Source organism: Python bivittatus, unplaced genomic scaffold (genome assembly GCF_059951505.1).
Source record: "Python bivittatus isolate LINGU-HERP-01145 unplaced genomic scaffold, Pbiv_v1 ctg000520_np1212, whole genome shotgun sequence".
NCBI classification, from domain to species: Eukaryota; Metazoa; Chordata; class Lepidosauria; order Squamata; family Pythonidae; genus Python; species Python bivittatus.
Window position 1 is genome coordinate 221,734 of NW_028277080.1, and position 27,251 is coordinate 248,984.

The 27,251-nt window shown below is 40.1% G+C and overlaps 1 protein-coding gene across 1 annotated transcript; it reads left to right on the forward strand.

The window, feature by feature from the left end:
- The first annotated feature begins 564 nt into the window (after positions 1–564).
- NOA1 (nitric oxide associated 1) lies at positions 565–22,377 on the forward strand. The gene is made up of 7 exons (XM_007427014.3): positions 565–1,863; positions 4,650–4,814; positions 5,578–5,783; positions 12,367–12,498; positions 15,734–15,850; positions 17,801–17,918; positions 22,020–22,377. Exons 1-7 carry the CDS (start codon positions 660–662, stop codon positions 22,238–22,240), a joined length of 2,163 nt encoding a protein of 720 aa, XP_007427076.2. The 5' UTR covers positions 565–659; the 3' UTR covers positions 22,241–22,377.
- Positions 22,378–27,251: the final 4,874 nt, after the last annotated feature.

Genomic DNA, 27,251 nt, shown 5'->3' on the forward strand with positions numbered 1-27,251 from the left:
TTCAGCACCATCATAACTCTGGTCACTGAACGAATGGTCGTAATTTCATAACTTGAGGACTACCTGTAACTAAGTCCATCCACCTTGCTGCTGGTCATCCTCTTCTCTTTCCTTCCACCTTTCCCGGTATTAAAGCTTTTTCCAAGCCTGGTCATTTGTGCCTCGAGTAAGAATTCTGGGTTGATTTGTTTGATGATAAATGTGTTTGTTTTCTTAGCTGTCCACGGTATTCTAGGAGTCTCCTCCAACACCAAAGTTCAAAGACGTCAATACTCTTCCTAACCTGCTTCTTTAAAGTCCCACTTTCACTTCCATACAGAGCCCCAGCACCACAGGGCTGAAATTTTTCAAAGCTTTCAAGGCAAGAGAAGTGGATCGTTGTCCGGAACCCTTGTGAACTCTGTTCATTTCTAGCCCTTAAAACCAATTCCTGAACTCTGAATTTTTTCGGTCTATTTGGACCTGTGTTTGGCGTCGAGCCATCCCACTCCCCTCCCCCCCCTCCCCAAGACGACTCAAGCCTGAAGCCCGCCCACTCCTGCACAGGAAGGGGACGAGCTCCAGTATTTCGCTACCCTTCACTCCTCCGGCAGGAGTCGAAGGTGGCCGGAGCACCGCGTGGTTGGCTCGGTTCCGGTTTTTGCAGTGCGTGCGCGGCGATGAACGTCTTCCGGCGGGTTTTTGCGGGGGGCCTTCCTCGCTTTTGGCAACCGCCGCCGCTGCTTTCCGCGCCTGCTTGCGGCAGAAGGGTCGGCGCGCTGCTTTGCCGCGCCTCGGTGGGCGGCCCCCGTCACTTTCCACTCGGGAAGGAGCGCCGAAGGCACTGGGAAGAGGCGGCGGTAGCAGCGTCGCCTGAGTTGCGAGAGGAGGAGGAGGAGGAGGAGGAGTTCGTCTTCCCCGAATATGTCCTTGAGAAGCCGGCCGTTGATGAGGAGAGGCAGCGGTTGGAGGCGGCGGCGGAGGAGGAACTGGAGCAGCAGCGGCTTCAGAGAAAGCGGCGGCAGCAGCTCCGAGAAGGACGCCAGAAGGCACCACGGAGTCACCAGGCGGCGGGGCGGCCGGATCCCTCGGTGCGGTCGAGCGGAGTGAACTGCTCGGGATGTGGCGCGGAGCTACACTGCCGGGACCCGGCCGTGCCGGGATACCTGCCCAGCGAGAAATACCTGAGCCTGGTGGGGCCTGAAGTGCTCCTGCAGGCGGAGGAAGACAAAGGAAGGCCGAGAGAACCGAAGGAGGAAGCGGAGGCCGCGGCGGCCTGGAAGGACTCCGTCAGGAAGGCGCTGGAGGGGACCGTGTGCCAGCGCTGCTGGCTTCTGGTGCACCACCAGCAGGCCCTCAAGGTGGAAATGACCCGGGAGACATACTACAACCTGGTAAGTGCCGCCTTAAAACGGCCTCCTCATCACGGGCGCTCACCCCTCGTGCTCTGCATGGTGGATGTCCTGGACCTACCTGACTCACTTCTGCCTGACCTGTCCAGGTTGGTGGGGACCCATCCCCACATATTTGTCCTAGGCAACAAGGTGGATCTCCTGCCTGCTGACTCACCGCAATACCTAAAGCGCCTCCAAGAACTGCTGTTGAAGAATTGTACAGATGCTGGCCTTGTGGATTTGAGCCAGCCTTCAGGAGCCCCAAACAAGCATGTAATTGAGGCACACCTCATCAGTGCCAAAACAGGCTATGGAATAGAAACGCTGATCTCCAAATTGCAGCGGTCTTGGAAACTAAATGGGGATGTATACCTTGTGGGAGCAGCCAATAGCGGAAAATCAACTCTCTTCAATACTCTGTTGCACTCTGACTATTGCAAATCCAGGGCTTCTGATGTGATCCACAAAGCAACCATCTCACCTTTTCCTGGTAAGAAGTTAAGGCATGCTTTGACAACTTACTTACTTATTTATTTATTTGATTTATCTCCACCCATCTCCCACTAATGGGGGGCTCTGGGTGGCTCACAATACAACGTTTACTTATTTACCTATCTAACAATTTATTTATCATTAACTTATCCTTAAGACTATTCAGGAGAACCCAAATGGAACTTCTGAGCACGCTGATTAAATGTTACAGATTGTATGATGCTGGAACTACTCTTGAGAAGATTATGCTTGTCCTGTTCTAGGCATACATACGGTTGGGAGAAGATTTACATATTTTACAATTGATTTTTTTATACAGTCAAGCATTACTTAAAGACCATCCAGGGCATGGTCTTTTTGTACAGAAATCCATTTGCTGAGATGAAATAGAATTGTGTCTCAGCAACTGGTGCTAAAAAAACTTTAAATCAGAAAAGTGGGAAGTCATATACCCAGTGCATATTTACATGAGCTTTTAGTAACAGATAGCTTTATAGTTCTTGAGGATAGTTGTAGAGTTGCTTTGTTTTATTTTTTAACCATAATGTATTGGCATAAAGTTGGGGTGATTCCTGTTCATATTGGAAGCAGCTGGATCTAAAATGTTTGATATTGAAACCTAATGCTGATAATTTTGGAACAAGTATGTTGAGAAAGCTTGATGCTAGTTGTAAGTTTCACAGTGAGTTAACCAGTAAAATGAAATGTTATTGTTGAATTCATTTATGATATATGGTTGTGGAGAAGATAATTTCTGAAAGAAAGAACTGTTAGACATAATTTTGACATAAAATCTCTTAAATGGAAGTTATTCTGAGACCTGTGAAAGCTTTTGTATGGTATCCCTAAACACTTATGTAATAATGTAATGGATACCCTATAAGTATTTTTTTCTAAAAATCACTTTTTTTCTTAAAACTCTTACATTATTTAAATTTCTGCCTTTTGAGTAAAATAACAATACAGTAACATGTGAATCTGGCTAAACTATTTGTGGTTTTGTCCCAGTAGGTGGCACCACCTAACCTACTATACTGATTTCAGAAACATTACTTACAGCAGGCTTGGACCTGATTAGTACAGTACTCGAATGAGGGACCAGCAGGAAATATGAGATTTGCTAGCTAGAATGGGAATGAGGGGAGAAAAAAGCTAGAAGGAAGCACTGGCAAACTCATTCTGTGTTCTTGTGAAAATAACTCACGGGCATGTCCATAAATTCACTTGGAGTAGAGTTCAACTTAGCGACTTTATTCATAGATTAGCAAACTAGGATTACCTGTAACTGAACAACACATTAACCAGCTGTCTGTTACAAATTGCTACTGAAAGCTTTGAAGGGGAGCACATAACTCCAAGATTATTTAATTTAAAAGTGAGTAGGTTGCATATAGTTCCCACCATGCCATTTTTGGTCCCTGAGTTGGTGGTAGTGATTTTTTGGAGTTGATTGTTTAGAGATGGGGATGAAAGGGCAAAATCAGTGCACTAGGTTTTACTGCATTAAGCTGTCCATTGCCCTTAAAAGAGGGGGGCTAAGGGACAAAATGGCCACTTATTGTGTCTCCCGACAAAGCAAAAAATATTCCCACCTCTGTTCCATTGATGTCAGAATATCACTAGCCACAGACTCTGGAATCATCAAACTAGGCAAGAAATCATAATGCAGCCCTAGACCAAAAAAAGTTTATCAACTGCTGCTTTAGTTTGTGAATATAATGATAATGTATGCTTTGTAATTACATTTGGCCAGTGTAAAATAAGCCAGTATTATATTGATATTGCAGACTTGCTTAACACTAGTCATGGTTGAGGCAGGATTTGAAGTAGGAATTTATTGACCCAATATTTCTCTTTTTAACAATTATAATATTGTTGGGTTCTCAAAATAGCAAATCCTTGATCAAGCTATTGCTATCCATTATCTCATTTTCTTAATAGAGTTACAGTTTCTTTCACATACTTCTTGTCTGACAATACTTGAGATGCTAACAAGAGCTGTATAACTCACATAACATTTTTGTGGCCTATATTGTTTAAACCTATTCTAGTATCTTAATTCTCGGCCAATTTATTCATATATCAAATTTGTCACTGCCCATCTCGTCAAAAAGCAACTCTGGGTGGTTTACAAAGGAGATAAAATCAATTAAAATACAATATAAAAACAATCTTAAAAATAATGAATACATTCCAAGAATGATGGAATTGGCAAATAACTCAGGGTGACATCAGGGCACCAGCCACCCCCAGGATTGATTAAAACCCCATGCAAGCTGGCAGAGCCAGGTCTTATTCCTTTCCAGAAAACCGGGAGGGTAGGGGCCCGCCACCCTTCTGGGGGGAGAGTATTCCAAAGGGCGGGGGCAACGACAGAGAAGGTTCTCCTGGGCCCCACCAGCCGACATTCTCTCAGTGACAGGGTCTGCAACATGTCCTCTCTGCCTGACCGGGTGGGATGGGTTGATGTAATGAGGATGAGATGGTCCCTCGGACAACCTGGACGTATGCATGTAGGGCTTTAAAGGTAATAACCAACGCCTTGAATTGGACCTGGAAGCAAACTGTCACCCAGTGCAGCTCCCGCAACAAAGGTGTTATATGTGCCATCCTAGGGGCACCCAAGATTGTTCGCACAGCTGCATTTTGAATCAGTTATAGCTTCCAGATATTCTTCAAGAGTAGCCCCATGTAGAGTGCATTGCAATAATCTAACTGGGAGATTATTCAATTCTGTATAGACTTAACCATGGACATTTATGTGTTTTTATTTTTTTTCCCTAGGCACTACCTTGAATCTCCTGAAATTTCCAATTATTAATCCTACACCTTATAGAATACTCCGGAGGCAAGAAAGGCTAAAAGAAGATTCAGAGAAAAGTGAAGAAGACCTCAGTATAAATGAACAAAAGCAGCTTAATATTCTCAAAAAGCAAGGATACTTAATAGGTGTGTACAGTACACTTTAGGAATTGTGCAAGTACTGTAACTCACAAATATTTCATAGGTCTTTCCAAGACTCTGCAATTTAATGCACAGATCCAGTTGAAGTTGGATATTGTTGAATATTCAAAGTGGATCTTTTTTTAATTATTGGACTTAATAATCACTTAAATAATCAAATTAGATGGCTCCAAATTGCTTTGGACAGTTTAGATGCTTCTGTGCATATAAAGAACCAGATTTTTCTAAATTGATTCAGAACTTAAAAATTACCAATTTGAAAATTTTATCTGAATTTCCAAAACAAATCAAATCAGTTTTCCAAATCAAGTATTTGAATTAGATTTTTCCTGATTTTCACAAGTGCAAATATATTAACAGAACCTGAATCTGATTAGAAGACTTCACATCTATACAGTCAAAATGTATTTTTTAGTTCATTCATCAGAAGATAAAAATATGAGGAATGTTTGTTCACTGGAGTTAGAACTTGTAGAGTGAGAGACTGATTGATTGTTGCATCTGGATTCCATATTACTTTAAGCAATGGGTTGTTTAATCTTTATTGAATGAACAATTGATTTGTCGCAATATACTATACCACACCAAAACCAAAAACCCTAATATAGCCTAATGCAATGGGTGAACAAACTCTAGGCGTTGATTTTTGGCTGAATTGTTGTTGCATCTGCTATCCTCAGAATGACATATCACAAAAGAACAGAAATCATCTATATGTACCTGTGTATTTCTCCCTTTTTTGATATAGGAAGAATTGGAAGAACCTTTAAACAACCAGAAAAAAATGAGGAAAAATGTACAGTTGATTTTGATGCAGAAGCATTGTCTTTTAGTATGGAGGAAGAACCCTCCCCTCCACTCAAAACTGCCACCACAAAAGTTGAACTGACATATAATGAAGTGAAAGATTGTCGTTGGTTTTATGACACACCAGGGATTATAAGAGATGACTGTGTAAGTAAATCATTATGTTTGTTTGATATCTAGAACAGAAACAAAACCAGTATTTCAGCAGCTTCCTGTAATCTAATGTCTCCTTTGTTTCAAATATTGAGGAGCTGAAAATGTATTTCATATAAGGAATGGCTGGGCTATTTGGAGCATTTGTGAGAAAAGTCAAACTATAAATAGCATAACCATGTATAGAAATAGAATAATTGTAAAAGTCCTTGTAGCATTTTGTAAATCCTTTGCAAGCATTTTCAAAATAGTGATAGCTACTACTTTTATTCCTCAATTTACTTTCAAATCTCGCCAGTTATTATCTTGAGGAAAACATCTGAAATAATTTAGTATTTAGGTTTAAACAGCTTAGGCCCAATATTAAATGTGAGATTTCTTATTACATATATGATCTATCAAAGCCTTGCAAAGTTATGGTTATACAGTTGCTGTGCTTTGTAAAAGTGTATGAGAAAGGTTTTTCCCCTTTTCTCTGTACATTATTCCAAAGATAATAGTGGAAGCATGGATTTTATGCTATTTAATTACTGAGTGTCTAGCTCGCTTTCCACCAGTGATCCACAATGTAAATAAAAAGGAAAAAGATAGAAGTCAAATGAATTCAGTATATAAGTAATATAGAACTCTACAGTTAGTACTTTTACATAACACTTCTGAGTAAGAGAAGAAAAGAGTACACTAGGTTGCCAGCCTTAGTCATGCCTGTTCCATGTGTAGCGTTCCCTGCTGACAATAAGGATAGTTCCTGTCAGCATTAGTATGTTTTGACCAACTGCCACAAGTGAAACCAAGCTAGTTTTATCCCATGTTCATGGTATTCTATGCAAGCTAGGATCTCTAATCTAGACTAATTTACAAGCCAGCATACTGTTGCCTGTATTCCACTAGCTAGGAGGTACAAGCAGTGTTTAGACATAATTAGTATGCTGGCAATGATTCAATTGGTGTATGAATGTGGTGGAAGCCAGAATGATGTGTAAAGATAGAAAGGTATGCAAACACATAGTGAATGGTATTAGTGCAAACTAGATTTAGTTAGAATTTGTTTGCTTTTTTCTTTTGCTCTTTTTCTACACTTTGCATACCTCTGCTTACCCAGAAAAAGAATGAACAGAATGGGTACGTACATAAGTATGCAGAATAGGCGATACATACCTAATATGGGATACAGATAGGCCAGTACTGTTTATGAAATAGAGAAAAATGGCTTGTTTATTATCCAGTGTAACGCAATAATAAACAACAGCAAAAAACCAACAGTATTTATACAATAAAATAATTAAAACAATTCCAAAGCTTAAAGTTAAAATATGCTTTGATATCCTTCTTGAAAACAGAGACAGTGGGGCTAATCGCATCTTCAGAGACAATGTTTAATTGCTGGAAGAAACTCAGAAGAAGTGGGGAAATCTTTGGAACACCTCTCCTGTGTATATAAGAGTTACTGGCCTTATAGTAAGACCAGTAATCTAAACTATTTTGGCCTTTTAAAGGATGAGATCCACATATAGAATAAAGATTGAATAACTAGTAGCTGGTGCCAATATTTCAATATAGACAGTAGTATTGCTGTTATTATTTATTTGTTGGTTGTTTGGTTTGTTATATTTGTACCCTGCTGCAATCAAACTACACCAGGTGGTTAACACGTTATAAAGAAAAACAACTTAAAACCTCCACAATAAGAAAAAGTTAATAACAATAAAATAACAAGTCAGAGATAAAACAACTAAAAAATGAAAGCAGATATGGTCAAATTTCTGCTTTCAGCATCTTTCTGAATGCAATCAGGGAAGGGGCCAGTCTGATTTCCATAAGGAAACTGTTCCAGAGAACTGGCATTGCTACTGAAAAGCAGTGCCTCATGGCCTCAGCTCCCTTTATCTCCTGAAAGTGAGCAATTAGTAGGACAATTCTCATTGGAGCAAGCAGTCCTGTAGGTATCTATGTGCCAAGCCATAAAGAGCAAGTAACTAAAAAAACAGCACTTCAAATTGTACCTGGAAGTTAACTGGTAGCCAGTGCAGGGCCTGTAGTATAGGTGTAATATGCTCCCAGTGTAAAGTACCGGTTAGCACACAGGCCATTGCTTTCTGGATTTACTGCAGCTTCCAAGTGGTCTTTAAGCACAACTCTGTGTAAAGCATGTTCCAGTAGTCTAACCAGGTGGTAATGAGGCTGTGAGTCACTGTATAGAGGTGCTGTTACTGCAGGTGAGGCTGCAACTGGTACAGAATCTGAAGCTGGACAAAGACTCTTATAGCCATCATCTCTGCTTGCTGCACTACCAGTAGCCATGAATCTAGAAGGATCCCCAAGTCGTGAACCTGTTCCCTTAGGGATAATGATTACCCCATCCAGAGATAACACTGCCTTGATGGAGAGCCTCAATGAACAAATAGTGCCTCTGTCATGCCTGGGTTCAGCTTCAGCCTGTTCTATCCTACCCAGATTCTGACACCCTCCAAGCACCAGGAAGGGACACAATTAAGATGCTGGCCTAGAAACCAGGGGACTGAGTTCTAGACTTCCCTTAGGCATGAAAGCCAGCTGGGTGACTTTGGACCAGCCACTCTCTCTCAGCCCAACCCACCTCACAGGGTTGTTGTTGGGATGTGTTCACTACCTTGAGTTATATATTAAAAAGGCAGGATAAAAATCTAATCAACATAATCATCACCTTCCCTACAGCCCAGGGTGGTGATGTAAAGTGTAAATATCCACATACTGATGATACTGCACCCCAAACTGTTGGAGGACTGACCCCTGTAGAATCTCATAACTCTGCTGATCTTTTCTCCCCTGCTAAAACTGACTATACCTGCCCATTGAGGAAGAAACAGAACCCCTGCAAACAGTGCCTCCTATCTCCAGCCCCATAAGGCACTTCAATAAGATACTTCCCTCATTTAGGTCCTGTCAGTGCCTTCTCTATCCCATACCCAGGTCTGAACCTTGACTGAAAAGGATCCAGATAATTCACTTCATCTAGAGGGTTTTACCACTACCATCTCAATCAACTTCCCTAAAAGGAAAGATTGAAGATCAGGCGATAATTATCTAAGACCACTGAATCCAGGGAGGATTTCTTCAGGAGAAGGTACACCAAAACAGTGTTCATGAGGAGTCAAGATTCTGACTAATCTGAGGATTTTATTGGCAAAATATTATGCAAATTACAGCACAGCAGCCAGGTCAGTAATTATTATTCCTCAATATAGATATTATTTGATCCTGCTACTATCTCTTGGATAGAAGCTTATCTGCTGTAATTCCATCAATTCAAGCTTTCAGACAATTTTCAAGAATTCAGATTTTCACCAATTATTTCATATAAACAGCATTGCTGTAATTCAGTCATAGTTTAATAAATAATTGTTAATCGTTGAGAAGTCCAAATTGCTCAAGAATGGCCACAGCTGGAAAGTAAAGTATGATTTTATACATTGGCTTCTTGCCATTACTTTCACTTATCAATCTGGAGACAACAAAGGATCAAAATACTTCAAAGCTATAAACCCGATCTTTCATGGCTACTACAACCCATCTAGAACAGATTGAGTCAAAATCCCTGAACCTGACTTTCTTCTGACCAATAACACTTCTGTTTTATCTGGATTTCAGATAAAATTTCAGATTTTTTTCACTTAACTCATTCATTGATGTTAAGTGACAATAATGCTGGAAGACATCAGCATATTGGTGGCATTATCTGTCCAACTGGTCTTATGTAAATGTTGAATAAAACAAAGGACAAGGAAGGACTGTAGTCAAAAACTGTATAGGTCCATAAGATGGTGCTTGGACCAGGACCAGTTCAATACAGTGCACCCAAATCCCATTGCTGTCAGGTAGTCCAAAAGAATACCAGAATAATTGGTCTCAAAAGCTGTTACATAGTCCAAGGGACCACATTCCCCTACCCATTTGCTGGTGTAGCTCATCTATTTATATATCAATATCTATAGGTCTTTACCCAGGTTTTTGGCGAGGAAGAGTGAGACCCGTCACATAATCTTTTATCTTTATTTTTTTTATTGATTTTATTGTAATTTCTTAGTTGATTGTTGTGAGCTGTCCAGAGTCGTTGAGAGTCGGGTGGCATATAAATTTAATAATTATTATTTATTATTTACCAAAGTTATCAAAGTCATCTCAGTCCTGTACCCCATATGAACACTCAGTTAAAATAGTATATGTGTAATCCATATCCTCCAAATGTGTTTGAAATTATGAACCTACCACCTTTCAGTCACTTTAGCCAAGAGTAATTTATCTGAGACTGTCATATAATCAGTTCTCCTGGATCAGAGGAGAGGTTTTTAAAATAAATAAATAAACTTTTGTTACTGTTATCTTTCGGTAGAACAGCAAAATAAATTTAAAAAAATAGGACTTAATTGTTCAAAGGTATTTTTTACTTGCTTGAAAGTAATCTAGTTTTTGAGAAAAGAACATTCCAAATGCCACAACAACAGAAAGGATATATGGAAAGCCACAATATAATTATATTTCAATTCCTACTAATTTAAATTTGGGGTGTTTTTAGGGCTACATTCAGAGATATGATTGTACCAAGTTAAGTCTTCACAATTTTTATCTCAGATATACTTTACCATAGGAGCTGTTCCATGTTACATTTACTAGTGGGGGGAGTTAGAAATGATATGCACATTATAGCTTTTCTTGCCATTAGTCCTGACTTTCACTTCCAGAGTCCCAAATTACCACTTTTTCAAACTTTAAATCACAGCTTTTTGAAAAATGTTAAAACTTCCAACATTTAACTTGATTCTAAACATGATGTAAAATGCCACGTACTTTTGAAGAAACTGGCCACAATCCAAAGATGTGTTCACATGGAAGCCAACTGGACTTACCATTATAGCTTTCTTTCCCTTCCCCCCTCCCCATAGCAGTTCCCAGAGCCAAACAACTTAAATGCCTATCAGCCATATCAGTGGGTGGTTGGTAGATGGGCAAATAAATCACTATTCTGAGCCAAGATTTCCAAATAACTACTTTTAGTAGTTTAGCTCACTTTTAGTGGGTGGCAGCTGTTCAGTGGAATATTTAACTCTCCCCCTGTCCTACTACATTGAAAAGTAAACACTAGGCTTTCTGAAACTGCCTATGATTTAAACATTGTATGCCCTGCATTATTGGAAAGCTGCTGATCAACTATTGTCCTTCAGCATGCTGAATTTGGCTGTGTATTATATAGAAGGGGATATTTTATTTGGCACTTAAGGCTGCAGAAAATTACAGTACAGTTCCTAGTGGGAATATTTATCTTTGGATTAAGGCCACTGTGAATTACATTTTTCATTAATTCAGTCTTAACTAAGTAAGCATTTCAGCACCTGAATAGCATTTACACAAGTATTGTCTTGCCATCAGTAGTATTAAGACACATTATACGTTTCATCATTTTTTCTTTCAGCTGTAGATGAAATCCTTTTTAACTGCCACGTATGTCAGGCTGCTTTCTCTGTTATAAAAAGTAGAATAATTGAAATTGAATTGTATTTGTCTTGAATTATCACTTTGCAACAGGAAAATGGATCCTGGCTATTTCAGCAGTCCCTATGACTGCTATTCATGTATGCTCCTATCTTCATGCAGGTAGTCCTCCACTTACACTCACAATTGGGACTGGAATTTCCATCGCTAAGCAATGCAGTCGTAAAGTGCAACTACATCACTTAGCGACAGCAATCCCGATTGCCATTGTTAACTGAATCCCATGGTCGTTAGGCAAGGCAATTTCCTGCTGGCTTCCCACAACCAAAGTCAGTGGGAAAGCCAGCAGAAATTTGCAAGTCCCAGGCTGGCAGGCAGGTAAGTGAGGGAGTGCAGAGGGCTGCATGAGAGGCACCATGTGAGTCAGGGAGGGTGTGTAAGAGGTGCAGCGCAGGCTGGGGAGAGTGGTGGGGGTGTGGCGCAGGTTGGGGAGGGTGTGCAGCGGTGCATGAGAGGCGATGCGTGGGTCGGGGAGGGTGTGGCGTAGGTTAGGGGTACATGAGAGGTGCGGGTCAGGGAGAGTGCACAAGGGTGCACGGTGGTGCATGAGAGGTGCAGGTCAGGGAGGGTGCATGAGAGGTGCTGTGTGGCATGGGTCGGGAAGGGTGTGTGAGTGGCCAGTATGGCACAAGCACAGAGGGGCTTGGGAGAGTACACCGTTGGGGGACACTTACCCCAGTGATTTGCAACCTTCCCTGCTGGCTTCCCCATTGACTTTCTGGAGAAGCCAGCAGGGAAGGTTGCAAATGGCGATTGCAGGGTCCTTGGCAACCGGTTGTAAGTGCAAATGGGTTGCCAAGTACCCAGATCACGATCACATGACCAATGGGGTGCTAGGATGGCCATAACTTCAAGCACCAGTTATAACCATCATCCATTCAGCACCATTGTAACTTCGAATGGTCACTGAATGAATGGTTGTAAGTCAAGAACTACCTGTATTTTAGCCCCATCCAACATTCTATCTGTTTGTGAGTCCACATAATATTCTGCAGGGACCAGTTTAGCATTTCAGCCCCTAATTTCCATATGTTTTCTGATTTACTTTTAGGTTTTAAATCTCCTAACAGAAAAAGAAATCAAATTTGTTTTGCCAACCTGTGCCATTGTGCCAAGGACATTTATACTTCAACCTGGGATGACTCTGTTTTTGGGTGCATTGGGACGTATAGATTATTTAAAGGTAAGAGTTGCAGTGGGAATTCTGAACTTGGTATATATGATATATACAACAAAGTACGATTTGGACAGTTTGAGGGTTCCAGTAATCAATTCTCTTTTGTTCTCCTGCTGCTGAACAACTTCTGCTTTATCAGAGTTGATGGCTGCCGCTTAAATGACTCTGAATGTAGCCATTTCTTTTACAGGATCATTAAAATCTCTTAGCCCAGTGTTCTCTTCCTGCATTCTGGGTAGAGATCTAGCTTCCAGGAATCATTCTGAACTAACAGAAGCCAGAAACAGACTGTCTGTTGGACTGGTCTCTGGATTATAGAGGCTCCTCTTCTAGCAAGAAGGCAGGAACAAAAATAAATTCCTTTCTGTCCCTTTGGAAGAATCCCTCTTGAGTGTTTGGTCTGCCTTCTCAGCATGAGTAATGCATCCCATTCACTCCAGCCTCTGGAGCCAATTAAAAAATAGGAAGAAAATAGAAGGGAGTCAAGCTGCAGAACAGAACCAAATTTAAAAAGATCACACAGCAGACAGGGAAACAGAATTGGCCACCTCACTCCTGACTTCATGACCAATCACTAGATGTCCCGTCTCTGTGGGTATAGAAGGGTTTTGTAGCATCTGGAGACACTGACTACTGTGTCCTCTGGCAGACTTCTCCAGAGAGCTTCAGGCCAAAGGAGAACAAGCAGTAAGTGGCAGGTGGAAAAATGGGGAAAAGAACATGCCAGAGTTTTGGAAGCAGCAGCTGGATAATGCTTTTGCATGCACTTCTCCAGCAACCTCAGAGTAGCAACATCAGGAATTCCACATGCAGAAATAGCTTCCAGTGATGACCAAGAAAGTAAGCACCTGTATTAGTTCTTTCTCCAAGATGGCTAAGGGAGGAGGAACAACAACAGTGCTACTAAATCTGAGGAGGAGGACAAGAGTCAGTACAGAATACAAAGAGCACAAGCAGTCCCAGACACGCCAACCATATCCAGAAGAAGGAAGTCATAGCAACATCCAGGCATTCCCCCCGCCCCTGATAGGGGGAACAGAATCCAGTGCTCTCCCATCTTTCACAAACAAAATCACCATACAATTTGAACATGTGCAACTTTTCAGCCAGTTTTTAACCAACAGGGTGAGCAGCAAGAAGAAATCCAATACCCACACCCCTTAGAAGCAGCAGCACAGACTCCACCCCAGGATAAGGAAGAATATTACACTTCAAGAAGCTCTTACTACTCCTTGAATTCCTTGCTCATCTGCTCCCACCCTACATCCTCCCAATCTTGTGGGAAACTCTGCCTGCTGCAAAGAAACATGAATGATCTCAAAAACAATTAGTAGAACAGAATCTTTAAAAGACTATAAGCCAAGCCAGGGCAGAATCTAATGGCAAGTAATAGCAAGAACTGATCCAAGGGTCTTATCCACTTCCTTGAGGGACAAGGAGTGAAACTGGTTCAAACGCATATTGTTTGATGGTGTACTGGGCACTATAGTTGTGATACTCCCTTAAATAATGTCAAGTTTGGCAAACATCTGAGCAATGTAATATGTGAAAAAATGCACAAATTGATTATAGCAATAGAGCTCTGATGGCATTATGGTCCAGGCCAAGGCCTCTAAGGTCTGTATCATCCATCCAACAGCCCTAAAGAACTCCACTGGCCAGATTATCTTCCTTTCTGATTGCTACAATATAGACTTTATGATAGTGCCCATAATTTACCAATCAGATTTATCCCTGGATTTGCACCACAGCTATTCAAGCCACTTGCTATCACATTTCATGGAGTGTTATGGGCTCTGAAATAAGGAGCACTTAGGAATCACTGGGGACTATTATTCCATGCCTCAACCTGTAGAGATTAAGGAATATGACCTTGACAGAAATAGACTAGATTGGTTACCAAAGCAACAAGTGGAAAAACAATCCATGCCAAGTCAAAAACAAGGCATGTGCAAAAGACTTATTCACATACTCATGGGTGGGCTGGGTGGTGGGGAGTAAAGCACAGTCAGATTTGCAAGATTCTGTTACTATAGCCAATATTAATAAATGCAGTTTGGTCTACATAGTGGAGCTGACATCAGTCTTGAAGTCTAATGACACAAAACCTACTTGGCATAAACTGGATGTGTGTTCCACCTTTAGACTATATTTAAAATACGTCCTTGTAGCACAGTCCTGCGCAGATTATTATTGGTTTTCAAGATCTGTATAAGGATATTTAATACATCCTTATCTGGTGACCAAAAAACTAGTGGATTTACTGTGTAGTAGCTTTGGTCACTGATGGGCTCAACAGTCCTACCTATAGAATTAAAAGTATATAAAGGGGCAACACTTACTCAGTGCATAACAGAATAGTGGTGGAATATGAATCTCAGTGGTGTTTTGTTGTACTCTTTTTGATTATGTGATTCCAAGCAATAAAAGTGGCAATTCCATATAGCAGAAGTCAGTTCCTGTAACTGAAAGTTTTGTCCTAAAGGACAAGAAAAATGTTCTTTGGGGCCTTGCTTTCTCACTAGAAAAGGAATTAATCCTGTCCTGTTAGGTCTGTAAGATGACCATCTTGGTAAGGTCAACAGCTCTTTGCTGTGAAAGAAGAAATGAACTGGAAAGGAAGAGCAAGGATGGAATACCAGACTATGAGTTGTTCTTATGACTCAGGTAATATCTGTTTATTCAGAACTTCAGCATCTTAAAATATTTTTAAATTGTCTGGTCCTCATCCATATGAACTAGATGAAATGTTTTTCTTCAAAAAAAACTAAGCTAATTACTTCTTTTTTAAAGAGAGTAATAAGAGTAATTTAAGATTACATTATTGCAATAAAAGTTGAATAATGCAACTGAGGGGACTAAAAATGCCATAGTTTTTCTAAATCGTTTTATTTACATGACAAAGTGACACTCTTCCAAAGTGAGAGACTTCAATGTTTTTTTAAAAAAATTTAGTGTGTCAAAATAAGGATGAATAAATATACAAAGACGTTCAACCAAACTGAAATATTCTTCCTCTTAGGAACAGGATCTAGGGATGGTTAAAAGAATGAGAAGTTTATCCAATTTGTTTCATTAGACTAGCAGCCTTCAAAAGCTAAGTTATCAACAATAGAGAATGGAGAATTACTTGCTAACTGAACTGGCATTATGCTAGTTAATGAAGCTGGCCTTTAAAACTTAACTGAATTAAGAAATAGAATTTTTCAGGCAATTTAATTTCAATCTTTTTATTCCTTAGGGGAATAATTCCTCGTGGTTTTCTGTTGTGGCCTCTAATTTGTTGCCTGTGCACATCACCTCAACAGAAAAAGCAGATGCCATCTATCAAAAGCATGCAGGTCAAACACTACTAAAGGTAAGCCAGCACTAACAGTACACTACTGGAGAATCTATGAGCCTTGTGATTCCTCTCCGTTCACAGGCATTCATTATTGTGCCTCTTGGGACTCAGACAAGAGAAGCTTTGTTCTGCTCTTAGACAACACCATGACTGTGTTGTCTCAAATGAGTTTTCCCTATCTTGGTGGTCTTCTACTTTATGCCAAAAGAAAATAATACTGCACATTGTTTTGTTTCTTTCCAATCTCTGGAAAGTAAGATAGTTAAAAAAAAAAAAAAAAAGCCGTTTATGTAATTTCTAGGAGCAAAAAGATTGCTCCCTGCAAAGATCACATTAAAAGAAAAGGGCTGCCTCATGGGATTATGGGCATTTATATTCATTGCTAATTTTAAAAGATAGTTCAAGATATAATACTAAGAAACAGTCATTCAGTAGGTTCATGGAAACCAGGTCTTTTATGTCTAAACTTAACTTAATTGCCGAGATTCAGCCTTTTTAATTGATAAATAGTAAAATGTTCCCCAGATGTTGATCTCTACCTATTAAACAATTAATGGGATTGCATGTTCTGTTGAAATTAGCAACTTTTACCCACTAAACAACTTGAAGCAATTCAAAGAGAAGTTTCATTTTAAGCAAATTTAAGTTCATTTTGTCTAACTTAATAGATAGAAGGATTGGTCCAGTTTTCCTAACTTGGGATTACAGGTGGAGAAAAGACTGTCTTGAGAGAGATACTAAATTTGTCTAGGAGTTTGATCAATATGTTAGCTTTAATGCTGAATATTTACTGAAGGTTTGGCTTTTATATGTGCAGACCCTGTATCCTTGGACAAAAACAAAAATACTCTTATCAGTATCAATTTCTGTATCAAAATCATGTATTATTTTGCTTTACTTTAAACAGATAGTTTAAATTATCAATCCACTTTATCTTTTAGTATTTATCACATTTCCTGTTTGGGTTATCTGCTTTATTTTGTGTCTGGCATATTGGAGTGTTTATTTCATTGGCTTTATCTGCTTGTCTCCATTCTTTTCATTCTGTTAACTGATTTTCATTTTTCTCTGACTATTTCAACCACATCTCAGAAGTTTCTCTATCTTTTTTTCCTTTATCCTGTTCTTTCTCAGTTCAGTTGCTTCTAAATTTCTTTAAACTTTCATCTTGTCTTCTGACTTCTTTCTAGTATCCATGCATATTCAGCTGTAGTTTTTCTCCCATGAAGTCCCACTACTCATCCTCCACCTTCATCTAAATCTTTTTTCAGAGACACCCTTACAATTTCAATGCTTTTCTTAATCACTGAACTTATTTCCAGCATTTTCAGTTTCTTTTGCTTTCCACTTTTCTCATGTTTTGCTTTTACTAAATTATAAAAACTGAAGACAGAAACTGGCTATGTATAGTACCTAACTGGTATATATACAGGTAGTCCTCTCTTAGCGACTGTTCAGAGTTATGATGGCACCGAAGAAAGCTATTTACAACTGGTCCTTGCACTTACAACTGTCATAGTGCCCCCACAGTGACATGATTGTGATCCGGGCACTTGACAACCAGCTCGCACTTACAATGGTTACAACGTCCTGGGATCACATGATTGCCATTTGTGACCTTCCCAGCCAGCTTCCAACAAGCAAAATCAATGGGGAACCGCATGATTTGCTTAATGACCTCATGATTTGCTTAACGACCACATGATTCATTTAACGGCCACAGTGTTTTGCTTAATGACCACCACAAAAAAGTTGTAAAATTGGGTGAGGTCACATGATGCTTCACTTAACAACCATCCCACTGAACAACAAATTTTCCAGTCCCTATCGTGTTAGTTAAGCAAGGACTACCTGAATTTATGAAAATAACTGTTTTCACTTAGTGTATAATTTGCTAATTAGCATTACCAGCTGAATCTTAATTTTTACTATTTAAAACTCTGTATTTCTAATTTGTAACACAAGGTTCCGATGGGAGGTGAAGAACGAATGAAAGAATTTCCACCACTTGTTCCTCAGGAAGTGATGTTGGAAGGAATTGGGGAGGGTGAGGCAGTAGCTGACATAAAGCTCTCATCTGCTGGTAACGTATTCTCAAATGTTCTTTTGAGTAGGTGACCTATTTCAGGTAGTTCTCAAGTTACAACCATTCGTTCAGCAGCCATTCAAAATTATGGCGGTCCTGAATGAGGGATCCTTACAACTGGTCCGCAAAGTTGTGGCCCTTGCAGCATCACTGCAGTAAAATGATAGCAATTTGGGTTCTCAGGTGCCTGGCTTGCAATTACGTCACAGCAAGCCACAGTCACATGAGCACCATTTGTGACCTTCCCTGCCAGCTTCCCATAAGCAAAGTCAATAGGGAAGCCAGCAAGGAAGGTTGCAAGCTGCTCGTGTAAATTGCTTCCATTGCTTTTTCTCCCATGGAGCCCCAGGGATCTCCTACTCTGTAGCAGCTACCCGCACTCCCTAGCGACCACCCATGGCCCTCGCCAGCTCACCCCTGCTCCCTAGCACCCGCCTGCAGCCCTTGCCAGCCCGCCTGCATTCCCCAGCGCCTGCCCACAGCCCTTGCCAGCCTACCTGCGCTCCCCGGCTCCCACCTGTGGCCCTTACTGGCCTGTCTACAGCCCCCACCGGCCTGCTCACATTCCCCAGCTCCCGCCTGCAGCATCCCCTACCCCCCTGCAGCAGCCACACCCACCCAACCATCCCCCATGCTCCTTGCCTAGGACTCCTGCCTCTTCCCACTTAACAACCCGCAGAGTCCTGGGATTACGGCAGCAACTGGGACTGCCAGGATTGCTATTGCTAACTGATAAGGACATGTGACATCACACTTTACGACTGCATTGCTTAGCGACAGAAATTCTGGTCCCAATTGCCATTGTAACCCAAGGACTACCTGTAATGAGACACTTGCTTAATTGTGATGATGAATATGAGTGGCATATATAGTGTAGCATCTATGCTGAAAAATGGGTCTTGTTTCAGAGGGATAGTCTGAAAACTGGTTGGCTCCTCCCAGTCCAATATAGGGGGCTAAAAGATTTGCAACACCCCATAGAGTGAGAGAGCATCCTCCCCTTTCAGTTCTGTTCTTACTTAGCTTCAGTTTAAGGCATGTCACTAAGAGTTCCACTGTTCCCAAAACCTTTATTTTTCTTCTATTGCCTTCTCCCCTGATTAGGGAGTGTATGGATAGTCCATAGCTGTCATTAGAAACCGGATCTTTCTAACAACTAGGAACATCATTATGGGGTTCAACCGCAGGTGCTAGTAAACTTAGGAGACGTGGCCATCTGCTTCAAGGATCTTCCTGTTTTCCTCCTAGGTATATCAGTTCCAACTGTGTGCATCATTTGAGGACAGGCAGACCCCTCCAGTGACTTAAGGAGCACAAAGAGACAGGACAGACCCCAGTTTCTCTACCACCCAAAGTTGAGGCATATGCATTTGCATACTGCATATGGATATATCAGGTTGTTAGTGCTGAGCGTTACTTGTCCATGACCCAAAGTCCTTCCAAATCCCATGAAGGAGGCCATAGGTCCATTGTACATACTACAACTCAGCAGCTCAAGCTCTTCCATTAAGGATATCCAGAATCTGCCATTTTATCCCAATATTGTGAGGTCATCTAGAGTTTTGACCCACAAAAGAAGGCTGTGCAATTGAGCAAAATGCAAGAGACTTGCATCTCTCTTACATCTCTCCTTATTGTTAGACTCTTGCTGCCTTGGCAAGGGGATTGCCACTGAGTGTTGTTGGGAGAGGGACCCAAATTATCCTAAGTAGCATTGTCAGGACCAATTGTTTTCCCCTTCATTTGGGGACTTCAGTGCCTCTGCTTCCCTCTTGGCATCTCATAGGGAAGAGAAAAATCTCTGTGGATGAGGAGGCAACAAAACAGGCAAGTTGTTTCAAAAGTTAATTTTCCTCAACTGGTTGAAAAGCTTGTTAACTCTGGAGGTTAAAGTTTTAGAATATGGATTTCTCTCTGTCTTCAGTAAGAATGATTGTAATATCCATGGTGCAGAGAGACCACTGCATATCCCAGGTAGCTGTGATTTGCCTCAGTACAAGGAACTAGCTTTGCCAGACCACTCACCTATAGAAGTGTGTGAACTCTGAGAAAACCAAAGAAGGCAGTTAATCCCTTCACCAAGGAGATATTTAAATCCATTTGTTCCCCTGAGTCAAGGTTTGAAGTACCTGGTGAGATCACTAAGTCTAGAACCTTGGGCACTTTTAACTCACTGGAGAGCAAAGAGAAAGGCCTGGGCAGAGACAGCAAGTTCCCTCCTTTGGAAGGAGGAACAGAATTGTTTCTGATGCTCGCCAGGCTCCAACAAATTCGAGGACATTTTCAAGGGCAATGAGAAAGAGATCTTGTTAAGCCCTCCAATTATTTCTTAACTGGCTGCAATTAAGAAATAAATAAATCATCTAGTAAGACTGACTTCATTTGCTTCCATTCTCCCAGAAAGTCTGTGAAGTAATTTTAGGGGTAATTGCAGGAGCAGCTGTTAACTCCTATTGTGGCTACGGTATTTACTGCATGTATAAATCACTAAGAATTTTCTGTTAGGAGTTCTAAGACATCCATAGCAGATGTCTCTATGTTGATTGCTGTTCCTGAAATCTATTTTAACGAGGTTCAGGTCTGTAACTTGAAAACTTCAAAATTTGTACCACAGACTCCTTCATAAGATTTTGACTATTCAGTAAAGTGTTTTAACAATAAATCTAAAATTAGTATACAAAGAGTAGCATGCAAAGGTTTTGGCACTCCTGGTAAAATTATAAATTTCAGTTAATCCATAAGTGAACAGATGCCGATACAACCTTTATATGGTACAAAGTTAAATATAGCATATTACTGCACATTGGAATACATATTATTTATGTAGTTTTTTATAGATCCAAAATAAGAAAATAGCAAATATGCCACTGTTTAGCTACCTACAGGAAATGTTTTGAAGTTATTTCTGCCAGAGGAGGTACAGGTAGTCCTCGGTTAATGACTACTTGTTCAGTAAATGAACTTATGACAGCACTGAACAAGGAGACTTACAGCTGGTCCTAATAGTTGTGGCTGTTGTAGCATCCCTGTGGTCATGTGATCATGATTTGGGCACTTGGCAACCAGTGTGCAATTACAATGGTTGTAGTGTCCCACAGTCACGTGATCACCATTTGCAACCTTCACTGCAGGCTTCCAAGAAAGTCAGTGGGGAAGCCAGCAGGTCACAAATGGCAATCACATGGTGTCGTGCCTAATGACCATGTGGGATTCACCCAACAATCACAACTGGAACTGCCATCTTAAGTCAGCACAATCATGTGACATTGCGCTTTATGACTGCATCACTTAGCTATGGAGTTGCTGGTCCCAGTTACTGTAGTTAAGCAAGGACTACCTATATTCCAAATTATTGAATGAAAGGATATCTAAACTTTTGTACTCACTATATTCACAATGTGAATCCGGATTTGATTGCAGTCAGAAGTGGTCCAACCTCTTAATCTCCTACTTAGAAAGCATCTTCTCTTCAGCAAATAATTCTATGAGAGAACTCCAAGCAGAATACCTGAGTTGCTAGTTAACTGGTGGGAAAGAATTACATGTCACTGAGCATTTTTTTTTCCTGATCAATAGATTTAACTATGTAGCAAATCCTTGTATTTCTCTATTCAACTATGAATTTGGCAGATTCACATTAACAGGAAATTTAGGATTATTTTCCTAAGGATTAGGAACAGGATTATTTTCCTTTGAATTGCCTGTGTAGTTCCTATTGGTTTTCAATCCCACACCTGAAAAGGAGAGTGCTCTCCCCCAGGCAAGGAAATATTATGCATGTTTTAGATCTGCCTAGTGCACCACATGAACGGAACCACCAGTTTTCAGAACTCTCCTTCCATTCACTGCAGAAAAGGAATCTTCATGCTTAAGACTAATGTTTGCTCTTTTGATTTAGTTACAAGTTATGTTGACATTAAGCATGAAGAGACTTTTTTGAGACAGACACTGAAGAGAATTTTTGAAGAGAGCTGCTGCTTTTAGCCCTAATGTGGAAACTAATATGACTTTTATCTTGCTCACCCAAATTGAAGTTCACGGTAAATCAAATGGACAGTTTTTATTTTGTTTATAAAGTGATGTATTTCTTCTCTTTAGGATGGGTTGCAGTTACGGCTCATTCAAATAACAAAATGCAATTAAGATGCTATACTCCTGAAGGAACACTGGTAACTGTACGTAAACCACCTCTCCTGCCCTATATCATTCATTTAAAAGGGGAACGTCTGAAAGGAAGTTCATCCTATAAGACTAAAAGACCACCTTCCTTTGTGCAAAATTTAAAATCTAATATAGATCAGAAAAAGCACAACATATAAAACGTTATAAATAATGGAATCCCCAATGTAATTTTTACCCCAAAATAGCAAATAGCTATTTGCTTAAAAACAGCCATTTTGTGATGGTTTTGTTTTGGTAAATTGTCACTGCACATTAAAGGTCATGTTTACTTGCAGTATTATGGTGTTGTACTGTTTTATACTGCAGTCTGTTATATTTCTTTTTATATTTCCTCACTTTCATTAAAGACCAGTATTCGTTTCAAACTTTTTTTTCCCCTAGTTTTGGTAGTTGAATGCTGTCAGAAAGGAAAGATTATCTCTTACAACTCCAACAATATACAGTGGGACAAAAAAGTATTTAGTCAGCCACCAATTGTGCAAGTTCTCCCACTTAAAAAGATGAGAGAGGTCTGTAATTTTCATCATAGGTATACCTCAACTATGAGAGACAAAATGAGAAAAAAAAATCCAGAAAATCACATTGTCTGATTTTTAAAGAATTTATTTGCAAATCATGGTGGAAAATAAGTATTTGGTCACCTACAAACAAGCAAGATGTCTGGCTCTCACAGACCTGTAACTACTTCTTAAAGAGGCTCCTCTGTCCTCCACTCGTTACCTGTAGTAATGGCACCTGTTTGACCTTGTTATCAGTATAAAAGACACCTGTCCACAACCTCAAACAGTCACACTCCAAACTCCACTATGGCCAAGACCAAAGAGCTGTCAAAGGACACTAGAAACAAATTGTAGACCTGCACCAGGCTGGGAAGACTGAATCTGCAATAGGCAAGCAGCTTGGTGTGAAGAAATCAACTGTGGGAGCAATAATTAGAAAATGGAAGACATACAAGACCACTGATAATCTCCCTCAATCTGGGGCTCCAATCTGGGGCAAGATCTCACCCCGTGGGGTCAAAATGATCACAAGAACGGTGAGCAAAAATCCCAGAACCACATGGGGGGACCTAGTGAATGACCTGCAGAGAGCTGGGACCAAAGTAACAAAGGCTACAATCAGTAACACACTATGCTGCCAGGGACTCAAATCCTGCAGTGCCAGATGTGTCCCCCTGCTTAAGCCAGTACATGTCTGGGCCCGTCTGAAGTTTGCTAGAGAGCATTTGGATGATCCAGAAGAGGATTGGGAGAATGTCATATGGTCAGATGAAACTAAAGTAGAACGTTTTGGTCTAAACTCAACTTGTCGTGCTTGGAGGAGAGAGAATGCTGAGTTGCATCCAAAGAACACCATACCTACTGTGAAGCATGGGGGTGGAAACATCATGCTTTGGGGATGTTTTTCTGCAAAGGGACCAGGACGACTGATCCGTGTAAAGGAAAGAATGAATGGGGCCATGTATCGTGAGATTTTGAGTGAACACCTCCTTCCATCAGCAAGGGCATTGAAGATGAAACGTGGCTGGGTCTTTCAGCATGACAATGATCCCAAACACACCGCCCGGGCAACGAAGGAGTGGCTTCGTAAGAAGCATTTCAAGGTCCTGGAGTGGCCTAGCCAGTCTCCAGATCTCAACCCCATGGAAAACCTTTGGAGGGAGTTGAAAGTCCGTGTTGCCCAGCAACAGCCCCAAAACATCACTGCTCTAGAGGAGATCTGCATGGAGGAATGGGGCAAAATACCAGCAACAGTGTGTGAAAACCTTGTGAAGACTTACAGAAAACGTTTGACCTCTGTCATTGCCAACAAAGGATATATCACAAAGTATTGAGATGAACTTTTGATATTGACCAAATACTTCTTTTCCACCATGATTTGCAAATAAATTCTTTAAAAATCAGACAATGTGATTTTCTGGATTTTTTCCCCCATTTTGTATCTCATAGTTGAGGTATACCTATGATGAAAATTACAGGCCTCTCTCATCTTTCTAAGTGGGAGAACTTGCACAATTGGTGGCTGACTAAATACTTTTTTGCCCCACTGTACTAAACTTTTCTTCAGGGCTTAGAAAATTTATGCAGAGAAATGAATTGTATCTGTTTAGTACCAAGTAATTATTTTATTACAAATTGTTCACAACTGTCCTTTAAGGATACCAGTTCTCCAAAATGCAGCTTATATGTTAATATAAACAACTGGAGATGATAAATACAATACATATTTTAAAACAAATTGCTAGGTTCTTTTCAACAAGGCAGTTGTCAGTAATCAGAGGAGGGAGCAATCTATCTGTGCAGGCTTCTGTGACGATTATCACCTACTTTTCTCCCTCTTATATCTGAATTTCCTTGAAAACAGCATAGACTCTGCTACTTTTATCTGTGAAAGTTTACAGCGACCAAGTTTACAGAGACCAATAACTATCAGTTATTCCAGAGGATAACTGAGAAATTCAGCTAATTAAATGAATGTACTGCATTTTGAAATTCAGTTGCTCTCTAATATGCAAGACATCATGCCTTGCTGCCAACTGCAGAAATAAGTGAACATGGCTGCCAAAGTAGGTGCATATTCAGGCAGCTGTGGAATGAAATCTGATAAGCTTGTTAAGGAATGAATTAGGGGACAAAAATGTATGGATTTATAGGAGATCCAAAAGAATATGCCAAAAATCTGCTATTTCATATTTGAATTATTTAAGTTATTTTGCAGGTATGAGACTTTCTTAGAGATGATGATGATGATGATTGTTATTAATTTGACTTGTCCCCCCCCATCTCCCCACAACGGGGGACTCTGGGCGGCTTACAACAAACTAAAATCAGAAATACAATTAAAAGTTATAAAAACCAGACATTAAAAAATAAAAAAGCTAAAAAATCCAAGAGGCCAATAGGGGCCACACTAGGCCGCTAAGGGGCCAGCCAACCCCATTTCTGATACCCTCCCTCCCCGCCCCAGTAGTAAATACTGTGTGGAATGTTGCCGTTAATGCTAAATACAATTAAAATTTTGCCTAATTTTCACTGGCTGTGTTATTCACAGAAAAATAAGATTATGTCATTCATATCAAAGATAATAATCTATGGCCTCTTAATCCCCTTGTGCTCGTAGAGCCCTCAAAATTAATTTGCCATCAAATAGAAACAGGAAAGGTAATGATACACTTATTTGCAACAGGAAAGAAAACAAAATTAAGGTTAAGCCTCAAGATAGGTTAACAAAAAAAAAAAATCCAATCCCCGTTAACAAACAAACAAAAAAAAAGAATTGAGGGGAAAAACCAAACCCATCTCCTTTTTCCCCGGGTGATGCCACTCCGTAGGTGCTAAGAACTTATTCAGCATTGAAGTCTTCAATACAGTAGTTAAAATATTGGAAAATTGTTACACATAGCAGTTGTACAACCTTCTCATTAAACATTTGGTATAAGTAAGATGCTTAGCTAACACTTTTAGTTCTTTTAATAAATGAAGGACAAAACATTTCATTTGTCTACTGCTCATTTCTACAAATTATACAGTTGGAAATTTACAGTAGTAACTAATTGGTTAAAGACAATTGCTATAATAGGTGATCAATACTATTTTTAAAAAAACAGAAAAGTCTCTCACCACCTCAGAACTCTTGATCTATCATTTGAGGTTACTACATTCAAAAGAATATGGTATGGATTCTATAATCTAAATTTTAAAAATTGTTATCCTGAAAGCAAATTAAAACACTTTTGATTTTACATAAAAATACAGAGATAAATGGCTAGATTGTGTTTTCAATAAGAAACTGAGTTACAAAATTTTGAAGAACCTTGTCAAAACCTTAACTGCAGTAAATGTCCTCAGGCAGTTTTAGGTAAACCATTCATGGTTTCAAATGCCCATGATAGTGTTTGGAGATGTGGCATAACCACGCTATCTTATCCAACAGGCTTCTGATAGTAGTGACAAAATTACACTAAATTTACATCTTAATTATATTACAGCCCATTTTAACATGCTATAGTGTTTTAATTTGTGCCTTGAGTCAGCATTGACTCCTGATGTCTGCCTGGACAAGTCCCTGCAGTTTTCATGGCAAGATTTTCAGAAGTGGTTTGCCATTGCCAGGGCTGAGAGAGAGGGGCTGGCCCGAAGTCACCCAGTTGGCTTTGTGCCTAAAGTGGGAGACGAACTGAGTTTCCTGGTTTCTAGCTTGATGTCTTAACCAGCCAAAAGGCCCAGAAACCTGGATAGGAGTTACTAAAACAAAAATAGTTTAATTCTCAGTGGTTAACCAATAGAACAACTAAATAGTTCTAAAACCAATCCCAAAACTTGTTATTTTTCCAGATTTGTATGGTTCTCTTCCCTTATCGCAATGTAAAGCACACTATTGGTGGATATTGTAGTAGAGAGGGCAAAAGTGCCTTATACCAGAGAGTGCGTAGACTAAGATTAATACAGATCCAGCCTTTTTTGTGTATTGTTATATATGTTTAAATCAAACCCAACATTCTGTTCTATGTCAGGGCAGTAATTCAGAAAACAGGCTGTGCAAATAAGGTCTTGTTTCAAACTGACACTAGTCATTAGAGGCAAAAGAACTGAGATGTAATAGTCTTTGAAAAGACAACAAGACTGCTACTATTGGATCCACTGATACAGGAACACATGGTAGGGGCTATTTAAAAATCAATACTTCATCAATCAGGAATATGTGAGTGGGGAGGATAAGAAGCAAGGCTTTACTCTCACCAGCGATTGTTTGATTCCAAATAGACAAGATGGCAAGAGGCTGGAATTAAAACTCTTTTCCCATGCTCCTGATCAACAATGATATTTGCTAATAAAAACAGTGAAGGGAATATAGCCATTTCTCCTATAATTAGTGGTGGGGAAAATTATATTGGGCTGTTTGGGGGTGAGGCAAATCTGAGCACAGACAACATTGATCCTATTGCTGAGACAGTCTTTAACCTACCAATGAAAATTATGCTAGGGGAAGGTATACAGGGATGGTGTATATGAAGTGGAAATATGGGCAGCATTCAACTGTGTTCATAATTCTAACTATGATAAAATTATAACATTTTAAGTACTAAGGATCATCAGAAAGGAGGCTGCACTATATTGCTCATATGTACATTTAATCAAAACTAAACAA